Source organism: Lactuca sativa, chromosome 4 (genome assembly GCF_002870075.4).
Source record: "Lactuca sativa cultivar Salinas chromosome 4, Lsat_Salinas_v11, whole genome shotgun sequence".
Taxonomy (NCBI): domain Eukaryota; kingdom Viridiplantae; phylum Streptophyta; class Magnoliopsida; order Asterales; family Asteraceae; genus Lactuca; species Lactuca sativa.
The window spans coordinates 300,205,259-300,220,710 of record NC_056626.2 but is presented as its reverse complement, the minus strand read 5'-3'; the positions used below and the strand labels follow the sequence as shown (position 1 = coordinate 300,220,710).

The 15,452-nt window shown below is 36.8% G+C and overlaps 1 protein-coding gene across 1 annotated transcript; it reads right to left on the bottom strand.

The window, feature by feature from the left end:
• Positions 1-5,002: 5,002 nt before the first annotated feature.
• On the bottom strand, positions 5,003-9,358 carry LOC111876616 (acyl-coenzyme A oxidase 2, peroxisomal). Its single transcript, XM_023873163.3, has 7 exons — positions 8,721-9,358; positions 8,192-8,307; positions 7,126-8,000; positions 6,045-6,224; positions 5,685-5,851; positions 5,468-5,591; positions 5,003-5,356 (listed from the first exon to the last, which is right to left on the bottom strand). Exons 1-7 carry the CDS (start codon positions 9,173-9,175, stop codon positions 5,195-5,197), a joined length of 2,079 nt encoding a protein of 692 aa, XP_023728931.1. The 5' UTR covers positions 9,176-9,358; the 3' UTR covers positions 5,003-5,194.
• Between the last annotated feature and the right edge of the window lie 6,094 nt (positions 9,359-15,452).

The window sequence follows — 15,452 nt, the reverse complement described above, 5'->3', positions numbered from 1 at the left end:
TATACAAACAATACAAATCTTTCAAATCAAACATGCTTATGAACTCACCAGCATTATATATGTTGACCATTTTCAAAATAACTTGTATTCTCAGGTAATCGTTAGGCTGAAGAACCTTCAAGTGTGTTTTGGGAATTTTCTTTTGTGAAATGTCAATCATCAAACAGTTTATGTTTTGAAATATGTAATGTAAAACAATGTACTTGATGTGAACAATGTTAGTTGTATTATGTAATGCATGGTGATGTTTATGTTATGTTTCATGTATAATCATTGTGATGATATTTCAATTTAAGTCACACGAGCCCCCGGACGTTAATAGAATAACAACAAAAAAATACAATGGGACTAAATAGTGAACTAGCGCATTGTTAATAGTGAACTAGCGTATCTAATCATACATGATATGCAACAAAAAAATATTGGTTCGGGGGTGTGACAGGTTGGTACCAGAGCATTGTTAATAGTGAACTAGCGTATCTAATCATACATGATATGCAACTATAAACACAATGGGACTAAATACCTCTGAACAAAACAAAAATTTCACACGTATGTGTGCATATTAGAATAACAACATAACAATATTTAATAAAAGCTTCTGAAGGAAATTGAACACTATGATTAAACCTGAACCATCATGTAGTCATGTTAAGGATAAATATAGCCTGATCAACTATATTTATTCAAAATAAGACCAACATGTGTTTGGGAGAAATCATAGCGGGAAATGAATCCAAAAGCCTACCTCATTCTCAAATAACTCTAGGGAACTCAAACCTCAATAACAAAAAAAAAATACTATTGGGATAATCTAAATATGATTTATTTATGCGCCCTTGTGCAGTCACCATGGCTGACGCTCAACAAGGAATCACATAGATACACAAATCGATTCGCCGAGTCAGTGGCATTCTAACCTAGGCATGCAAAATGTACTCATCATCTCTCTGTTCCATGACAGAAAGATGCCTCAAAGACCAAACCGTGGAAACCACGAGACACCAACGCCCCCAGAAATTGACTCAGTCGCATTCCAAGCAGCAGTGTCCGTTGCGGTCACTGCAGCACTTGCCCAAATTCGCAACAGAAACAACGGAGGAGGCAACGAACAGGGAACCGGAAGCACGAACCAAGAAACCGTAAGAACTTGCACCTACAAGGATTTCTCCAACGCCAAGCCTCGGACCTTCAATGGGACGGGGGGCGTAATATCTCTGAAGCGGTGGATTGAGAAGGTGGAATCAATTTTTGAAATTTACGGATGTCCGGATGAGTCTAAGGTCAAGTTTGCGGCCTGCACATTTGTGGACCAAGCCCTCTTCTGGTGGAATGGTCACATAAAGGCCATGACGTTTGCAGTGGCAAATGCGATACCATGGGAGGAATTTAAGGAGATGTTGTTAGCCGAGTATTGTCCCTAAGGGGGAAGTCCAGAAATTGGAAAAAGAACTGTGGAACCTCACGGTTCAAAACTCAGATATTGATGCATACATAACCAGATTTAGTGAGCTATCTCTTTTGTTTCCCGGAATGATCACTTCGGAAGGAAAGAAGATCGAGAGATTTATTTGGGGATTGACCGCGCCAATCCAAGGAAACGTCATTGCAGCAAACCTGACTACGTATGATAGCGCAAAGAGGCTGGCCAAGAGATTATATGATCACGGCAACAAAATGAGCGCCAAAATAGGAGAGGTGGAGATTAAGAAAGAAGGTGGGAACAAGAAGGGGAGAAACAACAAGCGGAAGGGAAATCAAAACTCTGAATCATCAAAGAAACAGCAAATTGTGACTTTACATGCTGCTAATCAAGCAATCACCACACCACATGCTCCAACCTCATCCATCTTTAGTACCCCTAGACAGTATTCCGGGAATCTCCCAAAGTGCAAAAAATTCAACCTCCATCACCACGGTGAATGCAGGGAGATGCATTGCACCAGTTGTAATCAAAAAGGTCATACAAAAAGATAATGTAGGACCTATCCTCCATAGAACCATCAACAAGGAAGCAACAACAACAACAACAGAAACCGTAACAACAACAACAACCACAACCACAACAGTTGGGGCCAGCCCCACCTGCTATGGGTGTGGGAAAGCTGGACATATCCGCCGAAACTGCCCCAACATTAATAACCAAGGAAACGGAGGATTGGGAAGGGTCCTAACTTTAGGACAAGGAGAAGCAGTCCAGGACCCCACTGTTGTCATTGGTACGTTTCTACTTAACAGCACATAGGCATGCATCTTGTTTGATAGTGGGGCAGAGCGAAGTTTTGTGAGTAATAAGTTCAAACATTTACTAAAACAACAACCCCAGAAGCTTAATGAAGCCTTCACGATGGAAATGGATAATGGGAAGACTGAATCAACTAAGGATATCTATGTAGGGTGTACACTAACTCTAAACAATCACTCCTTCCAAATAAACTTGATGCCTGTAAATATTAGGAGTTTTGATGTAATCATCGGCATGGATTGGTTAAGCCCCCATCGTGCTGATATTATGTGTTGCGAGAAGGTCGTTCGCCTTCATCTCCCCAACCACGAAACCCTAATTATTTATGGAGATAAACCCAGCGCCAATCTTCATCTTATCTCATGCATCAAGGCACAGAAATGCTTGCACAAGGGAAACTACGCATTCCTCGCTCACATCGTGGATAAGTCCAAGGAAGAAATAAACATTCAAGATATCCTAGTGGCGTGTGACTTTCCAGACATATTTCCCGAGGATCTTCCGGGAATACCCCCTGATAGGCAGGTCGAATTTCGAATTGACCTTGTACCAGGAGCTACTCCAATCGCCAAATCACCCTACAGGTTGGCTCCCGCGGAAATGCATGAACTATCAAGCCAACTAAGCGAACTCCTGAATAAATGATTCATCAGACCCAGCTTCTCGCCATGGGGAGCTCCGATTCTTTTCGTTAAAAAGAAAGACAAATCCTTTAGGATGTGTATCGACTATCGAGAGCTGAACAAGCTCACTATCAAGAATCGCTACCCACTTCCACGGATCGATGATATATTTGACCAACTACAAGGGGCTAGTTACTTTTCTAAGATAGATCTGAGGTCCGGATATCACCAACTCAAAGTCCGAGAAGAGGATATTCCAAAGACCACTTTCCAAACTCGCTACGGTCATTACGAATTTGTCGTGATGCCCTTCGGTCTAACGAATACCCCCGCTGCATTTATGGATCTCATGAATCGAGTCTGCCGCCCATTCCTTGATAACTTTGTAATCGTTTTCATCGATGATATTCTTGTATATTCTAGAAGTGGAGAAGAGCATGGTCAACATCTCCGTCAAATTTTGGAAACCCTGCGAGCCGAAAAGTTGTATGCGAAACTCTCCAAGTGTGAGTTTTGGCTCCGCAGTGTGAACTTTCTGGGCCATGTAGTCATTCAGGAAGGGATTCATGTAGATCCTTCCAAGATCACGACCATCGAAGACTGGGCAATTCTGAGAACCCCGACCGAAATCCGTCAATTCTTAGGACTCGCAGGCTACTACCAAAGGCTCATCCAAAATTTTTCCAAAATAGCCAAACCTCACCACGTTGACACAAAAGGGCATGCCTTTCAACTGGACGGAAAAGCAAGAAGTCGCCTTCCAAACCTTGAAGCGAGCCCTCTGTAGTGCACCTGTGTTATCCTTACCAGAGGGAACCGAAGACTTCATAGTCTACTGTGATGCATCAAATCAGGGTTTAGTTTGTGTACTTATGCGACGAAGGAAGGTGATAGCCTATGCATCCAGACAACTGAAAACGCATGAAGTGAATTACATCACTCATGATCTCGAGTTGGGAGCAGTGGTCTTCGCATTAAAGATTTGGAGGCACTAACTTTGTGGTACAAAGTGCACCATCTTCACCGACCACAAAAGCCTCCAACACACTCTGAATCAGAAAGAGTTAAACATGAGGCAGCGAAGATGGGTTGAGTTGCTAAATAGTTACGAATGCGAGATCAAGTATCATCCGGGCAAGGCTAACGTGGTAGTTGATGCCTTGAGTCGAAAAGAGTATTCAAGTCGTCGCGTGAAAACTCTCTCGATAACCATTCAATCTCACCTAACCTTGCAGATCAAAGAAGCCCATTTGGATGCATTGAAACCAGAGAACACCACAAGTGAATCACTGCGTGGGATGGAGAAGAACCTTGAAATCAAATAGGATGGAGCATACTACTTCATGGACAGAATCTGGGTCCCTAAACTTAGGGGATTTAGAGAAGTAGTCATAAATGAGGCCCACAAGACACGATACTCCATCCATCCGGGTTCAGATAAGATGTACCAGGATATCAAGCAACATTATTGGTGGCCAAATATGAAGGCACAAATCGCCACTTACGTGGGCAAGTGTCTCACTTGCGCTAAGGTGAAAGTGGAATGCCAAAAGCCCTCGGGACTATTACAACAGCTAGTGATACCCGAGTGGAAATGGGAAAGGATTATCATGGACTTCGTGACTAAGTTACCCAAGACAAATGACGGATTAGATGCTATATGGGTAATTGTCGATAGATTAACAAAATCCGTCTATTTCCTGCCAATAAAGGAATCTTACAAGATAGAAAGACTAACTAGAATCTACATTAAGTCTATTGCTATTAATTTATCTTTTTTTATTATTATACCAACTTTTTTATACCTTTATATGTATTTTTTATATGTTTCTCGCGTTGTCATAATCTAGTTCATAATTATTTTAACTTTTTCCATTTTAGATGTAGTTTTTTTATGTACCTTATAAGTTTAGAAAAGATTTTTTTTGGTAACCATCTAAATCTCTTATCCCCTAATACATCCGAATATATCTGTGGAAAATTAAGATTGTAACAAATTTTCAAGTTATGTTTTATTATAGATCATAGCCGTCCATTTAATTTTATCAAAGAGTGTCCATATGGTATTATATGGGTACGAGGTTTCCTTATCATCCAAGAAAAATGAGAACAACTATTCTAAAATAGAGTCATAGAGAGAAAATATGTGAAAGTATCAAACTTATCTAATAATTGTGTCACATTTAAGACCAAATTGCCATAAAAAACACTGGAATCTAGCATAGCTAATCTCTTATGAAACCAAAAAAGTAACAATTTTACAACAATTTCACACTTGTTGAGTTCTTATTTTCAAACTTGAACATAGCAATGTACTTTACTCCAACTAGAACCCAACATAATGAGTGTATTCCGTATAAGCTTCACCTGGTGTCTGTTTACCAATCGGTGCCCTTGTGACATGATCAGGTAAATCAAATGCATCCACAAGTTCTTTAGCAACATTCTTCACCTGAAAACTCAAATAATCCGCTAGCTTGTGTATCGCCTATAAAAGTACACAATTTATATTATTATACGTAACAACTAAAAACAAAACTTCCTACATTGATTCAAAAAATTAAGGGTTATTTATTAGTTATTACTTATTACTAATTACCTTGGCTTTGTTAGGGGCGACATAGTCCACATTGCGATAAGTTCCTATATCATTCCATATGCGATTCAATGCATAAAGATCACAAACAAGCTTCAAAGCAGCCCTAGAATTTGCATCTGGACACCTGAATTAGAAAAGAAAAATAAAAAATAAAAAAAATAAAAACCTTAATCCTTAGATCACCAATTAATATATGAGAGACAAAAAGTTAATTCACCTTTTAATTGCTTCAATGAAATTTTCAAGGATGACAGTTTCAATGTGGGACTCCGCAAGAGTCAAAAGATGATTTAAACATCGATTCCAAGCACCGAAACTTCCAAGAGTCTTTGAATGCTTCCGTAATCGGACTGCAGCACTTTGAAGCAACCGAGATGTTCGATACTAAAAAACATTATTGATGTTAATATATATATATATATATATATATATATATATATATATATATATATATATATATATATATATATATATATATATATATATATATATATATATTTAGTTTAAAATAAATTTCACAATATTTAGAAACAGAAATTTAATTTTAAAATGCTAAGAAAAATAAAAGAATTATTACCCTGAAAGCATCCAATTGGAATTTAGGATCTCTTAAATGGTCTTCACCTTCCCACCTAGCAGTGACTGGGTTGGGTTGAGAAAGATATGTGTTCATTGACTCTCTCAAGTAGTTCCATGTAACAGCAAGGGTCCCACCACTGAACTTCTGTTGATATTGCTTCAATAGATCACCTGCCACCTGGAAATAGCAATGTACTTTTATTTATTTTTCTATTATTATAGCATCCTACTTTCAACTCTTATTAGGGGATTATACTTTGTGGTATTTAAACCAATTATAACATTGAAATTTGCTTTGATATTTAGATCACATTGCTGTAATCAGGTAGATTTTTCATAATAGGAAGCATTAAAAACAAGGTGCTATATAAACAGATTAATAAACATATGTTGCTATTTCTTGCATTTAACCTTTTACTTTAGGGTTAATACCATAAAAGCCCTTTAAGTTTTCGCAAAATATTTGGTTTTGCCCTTTTGCGTATTTTGGGTTTCATTAAAGTAGGAAATTTGCAACTTTTTTTCAATTTTACCCTTTTGTTCATTAAAGCTCTTACATTTGAGAGAATAGTTCAGTTTTACCATTTTTCCAGTTTATTAAAATCCTTAAATTTGGTAAATATGTTCCGTTTTACTAGGTAAACTTGCAAATAGGGTAAAAATGAAAGAAAAATAAATAAATAAGTGGCAAATGTACGATATTAATGAACCAAAAATATTCAAATAGGCAAAACCGAATATATCTGTAAAACTTAAGGGCTTTTATGTCATTATCAATTTTTATCCTACACAACTGTAGTGTGTTTGGTGTGGATATGGACAAAAAAAAATTTAAAAATTGCAACTTTTTAACCCATGAAAAAGAGGGAAAAAGTGGGCCGGACACCCACATTGGATGTTTCATTACAAAAGACATAAATGTCCTCCTATTATCCAATTTTAACCAATTTTTTATCCCACCCACACACTCCTTCTCAATCTCTCATTTAGTCATTTTCACAAAAGACAGGAATACCCTTCAAATGCCCATCATTCAGTACTACATTCTATAAGGTAAATGGATTTAAAAAAAACCAAACCTGCTGTAAGAGCACAGTGTTATCCCCTTCAAACGTTTGAAAAATATCATGATCATTCCTCAAGCTCCCAAACCTATTAACAGCTGCATATCCATGGCCTCCACAAGCTTCTCTACAAATACTCAACGACTTAGCAGTATAAGAAGTTATATAAGATTTAAGCCCAGCTGATAATGCATGAACATCCGCAATCAATTGTTCATCGTGGGTCTTCTTCATCTGCGCATACTTTTCAACCAAATTCACAGTAGCAAAATGAAACGCATAAGTCGAGGCCAACATCGGCATCAATTTGTGTTGCTGCGATTGGTAATCAAGAATGCTAATTTCCGGTTGTTTTGGAGGCCCAAATTGTTGCCTGAGTAACGAGTATCGGATTGCAATTGTGGCGGCGATTTTAAGCACGCCGACGGATGAATAAGCGAGCCCTACACGACCACCGACAAGTTCGCCGAGTGTGGCGGCGAATCGTTTATTAACGGTGGGAAGAGGACTCGTGTACGTCCCGTCTCTTGACACATCGCCGAATCGATTAAGAAGATTATCTCTAGGGATTCTGACATCGCGAAATCTTAAGGCGCCGTTATCGACACCGTTGAGACCGACTTTATGGCCGCAATCGTTGATTTCAACACCGGGGAGTGTTTTATGGGTTTTGAGATCTCGAATCGGGACAATGAAAGCGTGGACACCCATATCGGTAACGACGCCATTAGTGGGTAACATGAGCTTCGCGAAAACGGTGGCGAACTTGCCGTGAACCGCCGCGTTTCCGATCCACCATTTGATGGCTCCGTCGTTTGGTGTGGTGATGATGAATTCATCGGTTATAGGATCGAAAGTGGCAATGGTTTGAATGCCTTGAACGTTTGAGCCTTGAAGATAAAGGGGTCAATAGATAACTCGTTAGTTGATGTGTTTGATACGATGGAATAGGAAATAATGAAAACGATGGAATAGGAAAAGAATGGAATGTAATTCCATTCCTGCAAGACACAGATCATGGAATTGTCTATTCCATTCATTTGTTATTTCATTTCATAAGAAATAAACAGAAAAAGCATACCATGGTGAAGCTCGGTCATAGCAAAACAGCCAAGATACTCCAGATTGTCGATGCCTTCGAAGTACTTATCGCGATGTTTTTTGGTACCCAAATTTAGCACAGATCCTCCCCATAAACTGCAATCAAACAAGATCCAAAATGAGATATAACCGGAGTAAATTCCATCTTTTGGGGCTTCGATTTCTAGTTTTCCCCAATCTCTTTATTGAGTTCTTAATGTAAATTACATAAAATCGGATATTTTTGTCAATGGCATTAGCAGCAGAAGCAGATGATTCAGATACAATGGAGACACCAACTGAAACATCATCCTAATCTATAGATTTCATATTCATATTCAAGGAACAACGAAGATAAATTAGTAAATAATCGAAGAATGGATTAAGCATCGTGTTTCAATCATCATCCATCATAAATGACGATTAATAGATTAAATTATATATTTCATGAACAAGAATTCTAATCCAGAAACCCAGTTAGTGAATCGATGAGATTAATTTACAGAAAGAATGAAGAGTAGAAGAATCACCTGTACTGAACGCCCAATTTGATCCCAAGAGACATATCAACACTCCCAATAGCTTCAATCATTGCAAAATATATCAAAGGATCTTCAACGACATACCTAAAAGGTCTAATCCCAGCTTCTCTAACAAGACCCACAAGTTGTCTCATACAAAGTTCCCGATAATCATCTTTCAAGATCTCAATCGGGGTTTGAAGATCAGGCCTCGAATTAAAATACTCGAAAATCTTTTCTTGTACATCCCTGTGTTTTCCCCTCAAATAACTAGTCAGTTTTTCAGCGTCTACGTTCATCTTGGTACGCCCAGAACAAGCTTCGAGCTGAAGCTGGTGGTCATGATGGAGGATTGGCGGATTGAGGTGGAGAGAAAGGAGGCGGATTCTTCGGGTGGTGGACTGATCATCGTCAACATACTCGTTAACGTTGGTGTGATTGGAATTGGATATTGCAGACGACATGGTTGATGAAATGCGAGAAAGAGATGGAGATGATGATTGTATATGTGTAGTTGAATCGATGAAATTGTATTGTATAGAAAAAGATCGAAAGTATGGGGGTTTTGGATAATCGGTTATTATTTGAAAAATGTCAACTGGTCGACGTATGGACACACTCTAAATCCTAATCCTCCTCCCTCTTCTTTTAACACCAAAATGATTGAGTTAATGAATAATGACTATTTCCTAATAGCTTTTGACAAAGTTTCATAAATAATCCTTATAATTTTCAAAAGTTAACAATATCTGGATAACATAGAAAAACGTTGCACAGTTACATGCATGTCTTTTTTTTTTTTTTTTTTTGAGATTATTGACTCTGTTGTTGTTATCACTGTAATAATTATTTCTTAACTTTCTATTTGACTCAAAAATAATTGCTAAATGAATAAATATTTTATATTTGGAGAAATATTGACAAAAGAAAACAGTCATCTGAATAGTAGCCACATCAATCTTTATAAATATCAATTCTCAAATCACCGATTCATAATAAACCATTAAAATGCTAATATTATGTATTCTAATTTCTCAATGATTAAATTTTTTATAATAAGTTATTTTCTAAATAACTAAATTTATAATTAGTGAATTAATTTAACACTTTTAACATATACGACTAATATATAGTGATATTAAACTAAAGTATTTGCATCCTGAAATATAAGCTTCAAATTTTAGTTTATATTATTTATAAACTAAATGTGGAATAATGAGTTTGTCCTTGTAAAATCACTTATGCTATATGTTAAATTGCTAAAAACCATGACATATTTTTGAATTACAGAATGTTTAAGAGCCGATTTGTAAGCATAACGGATGTAGATAGGCTTTAAATAGGTTGTCTTTATCCTTGGTACAAAATAGCAAATATTACAATAAAAACTAGTAGGGATTAGAGGGGGCACAGCACCGACTAGCTGTGCTATATGCTAATGGAAATGAAAATTTTCAATATTGTATTTAATATTTGACTAATTTAATAATCGTCAATTAGATTTTGTTAATGATATATTTTATATGAACTAATTTTTTAATCTTTAAGTTAAGTATTTAAACAAAATCATTTTTATATGAAATGAATAATATAATATCATTCTTCTCAGATAATATAACATTTATAATATGATTAAAGTGAAAAGACAATTTTATTGTACCTATTTGAGTTCCTTCATGTATATAAAACATTTAGGCATTTAGCCCCAATATTATAAATTGGTATGGTTGAAGTAAAAACATTTTAGACCTGTTATAAAATGATATAAATAAGCACGTGTCTTTGTCAAATTGACATGAACCGGAGAGATAACGTAGAATAGTTCGGCACGCCTTTCAATGCAGGATTAGGACGCCACGCCACATGTGGATTCAGAATGTACCCCTCTACTTTCCTTATTTATCTAGTAGTCCTTCTACTTTTATGATTAGCAAACGTCAATTTAGTTATGGGATGTGTAGGGTGTTTATTTTAGAGAAAATGATAAAAATAGTCATTTACACTAATTACATTATAAAAATAGTCAAAAAAAAAAAAACCGAAGTTGCAAAAATAACCATGAATTTCGCAGATGGAATAGTCTCATCTGTGAAATGGGTTTTCCATCTGCGAATGTACAAGCAGCTAAAGCACAACTGTGCTTTAGCTGCTTGTACATTCGCAGGTGGTTTATTTTTTTTATTTTTTTTTTCTCTATATATATTGAAATTGTAGGGTAAAATCGCAGATAGCCCCATCTGCGATCTACTCTGATTCCATCTGTGAAATTGCGGTTATTTTTTTAATTTTTTATTTTTAATTTTTTTTTTTTTAAGTTTAACTATGAAATCAATTGGTTTGTAGCTCGGTTCTATCTAAACGTACATCACCAACATCAACATAATGCCCGTAAACATTCTTTTTTTTCATTTTTTTGACTTGAATTTTTTTTTTCTTTTTAGTTTTATCTACCACACGCCTATTCATAACTTTAACTTCTTGTTCGGCAACATTATTTCGTAGTCAAACCAATTGATTTCATAGTCAAACTAAAAAAAATAAAAAAATAAAAAAAATAAAAAATAACCGCAATTTCACAGATGGAATCAGAGTAAATCGCAGATGGGGCTATTCCATCTGCGATTTTACCCTACAATTTCAATATATATAGAGAAAAAAAATTTTAAAAAATAAATAAACCACATGCGAATGTACAAGCAGCTAAAGCACAGTTGTGCTTTAGCTGCTTGTACATTCGCAGATGGAAAGCCCATTTCGCAGATAGGACTATTCCAACTACGAAATTCATGGTTATTTTTGCAACCTCGGTTTTTTTGGCTATTTTTGTAATGTAATTAGTGTAAATGGCTATTTTTGTCATTTTCTCTTCATTTTAATGTATTTCAATCAAATGAATTCGGATTCATTTTTGATTTTTGAATAGTAGATCCGAATAATTCAATTTAAATTCAAATTTGATTTTTGATTAAACTAATTTACAATTCTATTTGATCGGTTTTTATAATTTAGTTTTCAAAAATCGGAATATTTCAAAATCACATCTAATTAGAATGTTAGCCAATTTTATAGAAGAAAAAAAAAACAAGTTGTGTAGATGTTGTTCAAAATTTATAAACAACTACTAAAAATATATTTATAATTTAATATTTTATAGATAAAAGTTTTTGAAAGAAAATTCATATGAATATTTTCTTTATTATGTGAAACAAAAATAAATTGTTATTAGGATTTTTTGGATTATTCGATTCTTAATTTATAAACCAAAAATAATTCAAAAATCCAAAATAATAATTCGGTTTTTTTGAAAATCAATTTGAATTATGAACTAAATAGTCCTATTGAAAAGTTTCGTTTTATACAAACAATAAATAACCCTAAAAAATATGTTGTTGCTAATACTGATGAGTATTGCATTTGTATTATTTTATTATAAATTTATTTTTCTCCAAATTAATAAAATTTGAGAAATTGAGTAATCTATCCACTTTACAATGATATTTTAAAAACAATAACCATATTTTATTTTATTTTTTGCAAGATGACCATAAGGTTTGGAACGGGTCATTTCGAACCCATATTTAGTAAATGGTAACAGTTAAAGGATTCGACCCGGTTTTGTGGTCCCCCCATATAATTACCATTTCGAAGTTCATTTCAACGTCACTTGTGATCGAACCAACATTACGGAGACCATTTCGAACTCAGTAATTTCATACTATCAATGTAGCACCTGGTTCTTGGTGCGTATTCTTTTATTAATTCTTTAAAATGTTTTGCATTTTGGCATTGGACTCGGCGAGTTGAAGGACCAACTCACCGAGTAGAAGTGGGATGAGACGCGGGGTTTAAGGAGTAGACTCGACGAGTCGGGTCCCGAACTCGGCGAGTAGGCTCTGTCTGGACAAAAACCCTAACCCGAGGGTTTGCACCCTATTTAAACACCTTAACTCGGCCTCCTTCGTCCCATTTGCTCCCAGAAGACCCCCATAGCAAACCCTAGCCGTTATTGAAGCAATCTAAGGCATTTGGAGTGATTTTGGTGCTTTTGTGACCCAAGGAAGGAAGGAAAAGCTTGAAGGATCAAGAGGAGACTAGAAGGATCCGATTTTGAGCATCATTTGCAGTCTACAGAAGGTATAAAGTCTATACCTTGTTTGTTCTTTTGATAGATCCCATTTTGTGGAGTTTTAGGGCTTTTCTAAGCCATTTTGGTCACCAACCATGATTGCAAGCATGGTTAGGGGGTTGATGTTTCGGATCTAGGCCCTTAGAGGGGTTACAAGGCAGAAAGGAGTGGCTCTTGCACTCAAAGAAGGCCCCATGCATTGTAAGAGGTTGTTTTAGGACCTTTTGAGCTCAAAGTCACATTTGAGCACGTAAAGGTTGTAACTTTAAGTGCTAGATCGATTGTAGAAGCATAGATCTATCTTTTGATCAAGGGTTGTACATCAGAAATCGAAGATTTAGTGGGAGGATGTGACCGACTCGACGAGTCCACTCTTGGACTCGGCGAGTCCAAGGTTTCTGTCCCATATCAGTTGAGAGTTATAAGGACCCAGTTGAGTGTGGAAAGGTTTTAGGGGGTCCCGGGGATTGACCCAACGTTCTGGACTAAGCCATTGTTTTGGAAGTTCACAGGACTCGACGAGTGCATGAGCAGACTCGGCGAGTCCAAGGCAATCTTCTTAAGGATGAAGATGAACTCGACGAGTTGTTCATACAACTCGGCGAGTCAAGGACAGGACCTGTGTATCAGTTGAAGGTGAACTCGACGAGTTGTTCATACAACTCGGCGAGACAAATGAGATTCAGTCGGGGTTCATTAAGAAGGAAAGCTCGTCGATTCATCACCTAACTCGACGAGTAGAGGCGGGTATAAGGATAAATGGAAGGATAGGGACTCGGCGAGTTGGCGAGCCAACTCGGCGAGTCAGGTCAACTAGAAGTTGACTTTGACTTTGATTTGGTCAGGGGTAAAATGGTCATTTTACCCTAAGAACAGTTAGCAGTGTATGACTAAGTGTTTTGTGGGAATTATAGCCGGAGGATTTCCGAAGCAGCAGCGGCAGTAGTCAGAGGATTCCCGCACAGATCAACAGCTACTACAAAGTGAGTTACCTTCTAGTAGCGGTGGGTCTACGGCCACAATGTCAGCCCACCAGTAGGAGTTGTATGTTAGATGATTGTCTTTGCGATATCATCTAGGTTTGCTACTACCTGATATGTTATATGTTGGCATGATATGTTATATATGATAGTAGTAGAGTTCGGTTGTTAGGACCGAAGGGTAGGTCAGACACCCCAGATATGTCTGACAATATATGATGATATGTTTATATGCTGGCATGATATGTTATATGTGATAGTGGTAGTAGGAAGGGAATAGTCCCCAAGTTTGGTTGTTAGGACCGAAGAGTAGTTCGGACACCCCAGATATGTCTGATAGTATGTTTATGTTATGATATATGTGATAGCAGCAGTAAGGGTGGATTAGTCCCCGAGGGTCGGTTGTTAGGACCGACGCGTAGGTCAGCACCCCAGAATGGCTCGGCATGGGTAGGTCAGTGATAGGTGCATTTTATGCACCTATTTTGCATGTTTATTTCCGTCTTTTTATAGCATTCTACTTCATAATTCTTGCATTTAGTTGATTATTAGGGTAATTGCATATTTCATTAAGAATGCCTCGTACTTCACTATTTTTGATTTATTTTGCAGGCATTATGGAGCATGGAACGTGGAGCTTGGATGCATGGATGCTTGGATGCTTGGAGCATGGAGCTTTGGAACATGAAGAAAAGATGAACCGGTCATTCCATGGCAAAATACATGAAAGCATTAACCCGAGTCATTGTTGCATTGTCATCATAGCAAAGGATTATGTTTAAAACGCGGTTCTTGTCACATTGACATGGGTCGTGTTTGTCCTTTATCATCTCATATTTGAGCAACATGATGCGTGGTGAAGCTAGACTGAAGAGGGAGCCACAGTGAAGATGTATTTGATTTCTAGCAAAAAGCATGGGCCATGCCAAAAACACATGGTTATGACAAACGGCCATGCCAAAAACACATGGGCAAAAGGCATGGTCATGCTAAAAACGCATGGCCTTAAGGCAAGTCACGTGAACTATAATTAAAACAGGAGAAAGACGTCATTTGAAGGGAGAACGGTTTTTGGAGCAGTTTCTGGCGATCTAGGGCAATTTTAGGAGAATTCTTGGAGCTTTTGAGAAGACTTAATCATTTCAAACACTTGATTTCATTTTTTGTAAGGATTAAACACTCCAATTCCATATTTATTCTTTTTTCATTTGTTCTTAGCCATGTGTGGCTAAGAAACCCTAGTTTCTAGTTCTTGTTCAAAACATGTTGATTGCTTGACTTGAAGCATATGATTTGATGCTTGATTTGTGATTCTATTCTAGTGATTATGTTTTTGTTTAAACTAGAATCCTTGAATTTGATTTGTGTTTGATTGGCCACTTTCATGAATTGAATTTTTGTGCAGTTAATTAACTTTTAGGGCACCTAATCGTTCTATTAAGTTAATAATTGGTAACAAGCAATAAGTTTTCTTATTGTAAAACATATATCACATGTTTTCACACTTCCGAGCATATGAGAAGAAATGAACATTGTGGGAAGCTTGTACAAAACTTAATGCAGTTTTTCAATGCAATCTAAGAGCGTGTTTAGGTTGAATTAGTAAAGCTAGGTCTAGTCAAAGAGCATGTTTTG

What these genes read in the sequence shown, in the direction of transcription:
- LOC111876616 (XM_023873163.3), bottom strand. Translation starts at nt 9,175, where the DNA reads ATGTCGTCTGCAATATCCAATTCCAATCACACCAACGTTAACGAGTAT. An exon ending in ACACTGTGCTCTTACAGCAG is followed by an intron (nt 6,225 to 7,125) that starts GTTTGGTTTTTT and finishes TGCTATTTCCAG; the next exon opens with GTGGCAGGTGATCTATTGAA. An exon ending in TCGCCCCTAACAAAGCCAAG is followed by an intron (nt 5,357 to 5,467) that starts GTAATTAGTAAT and finishes GTACTTTTATAG; the next exon opens with GCGATACACAAGCTAGCGGA.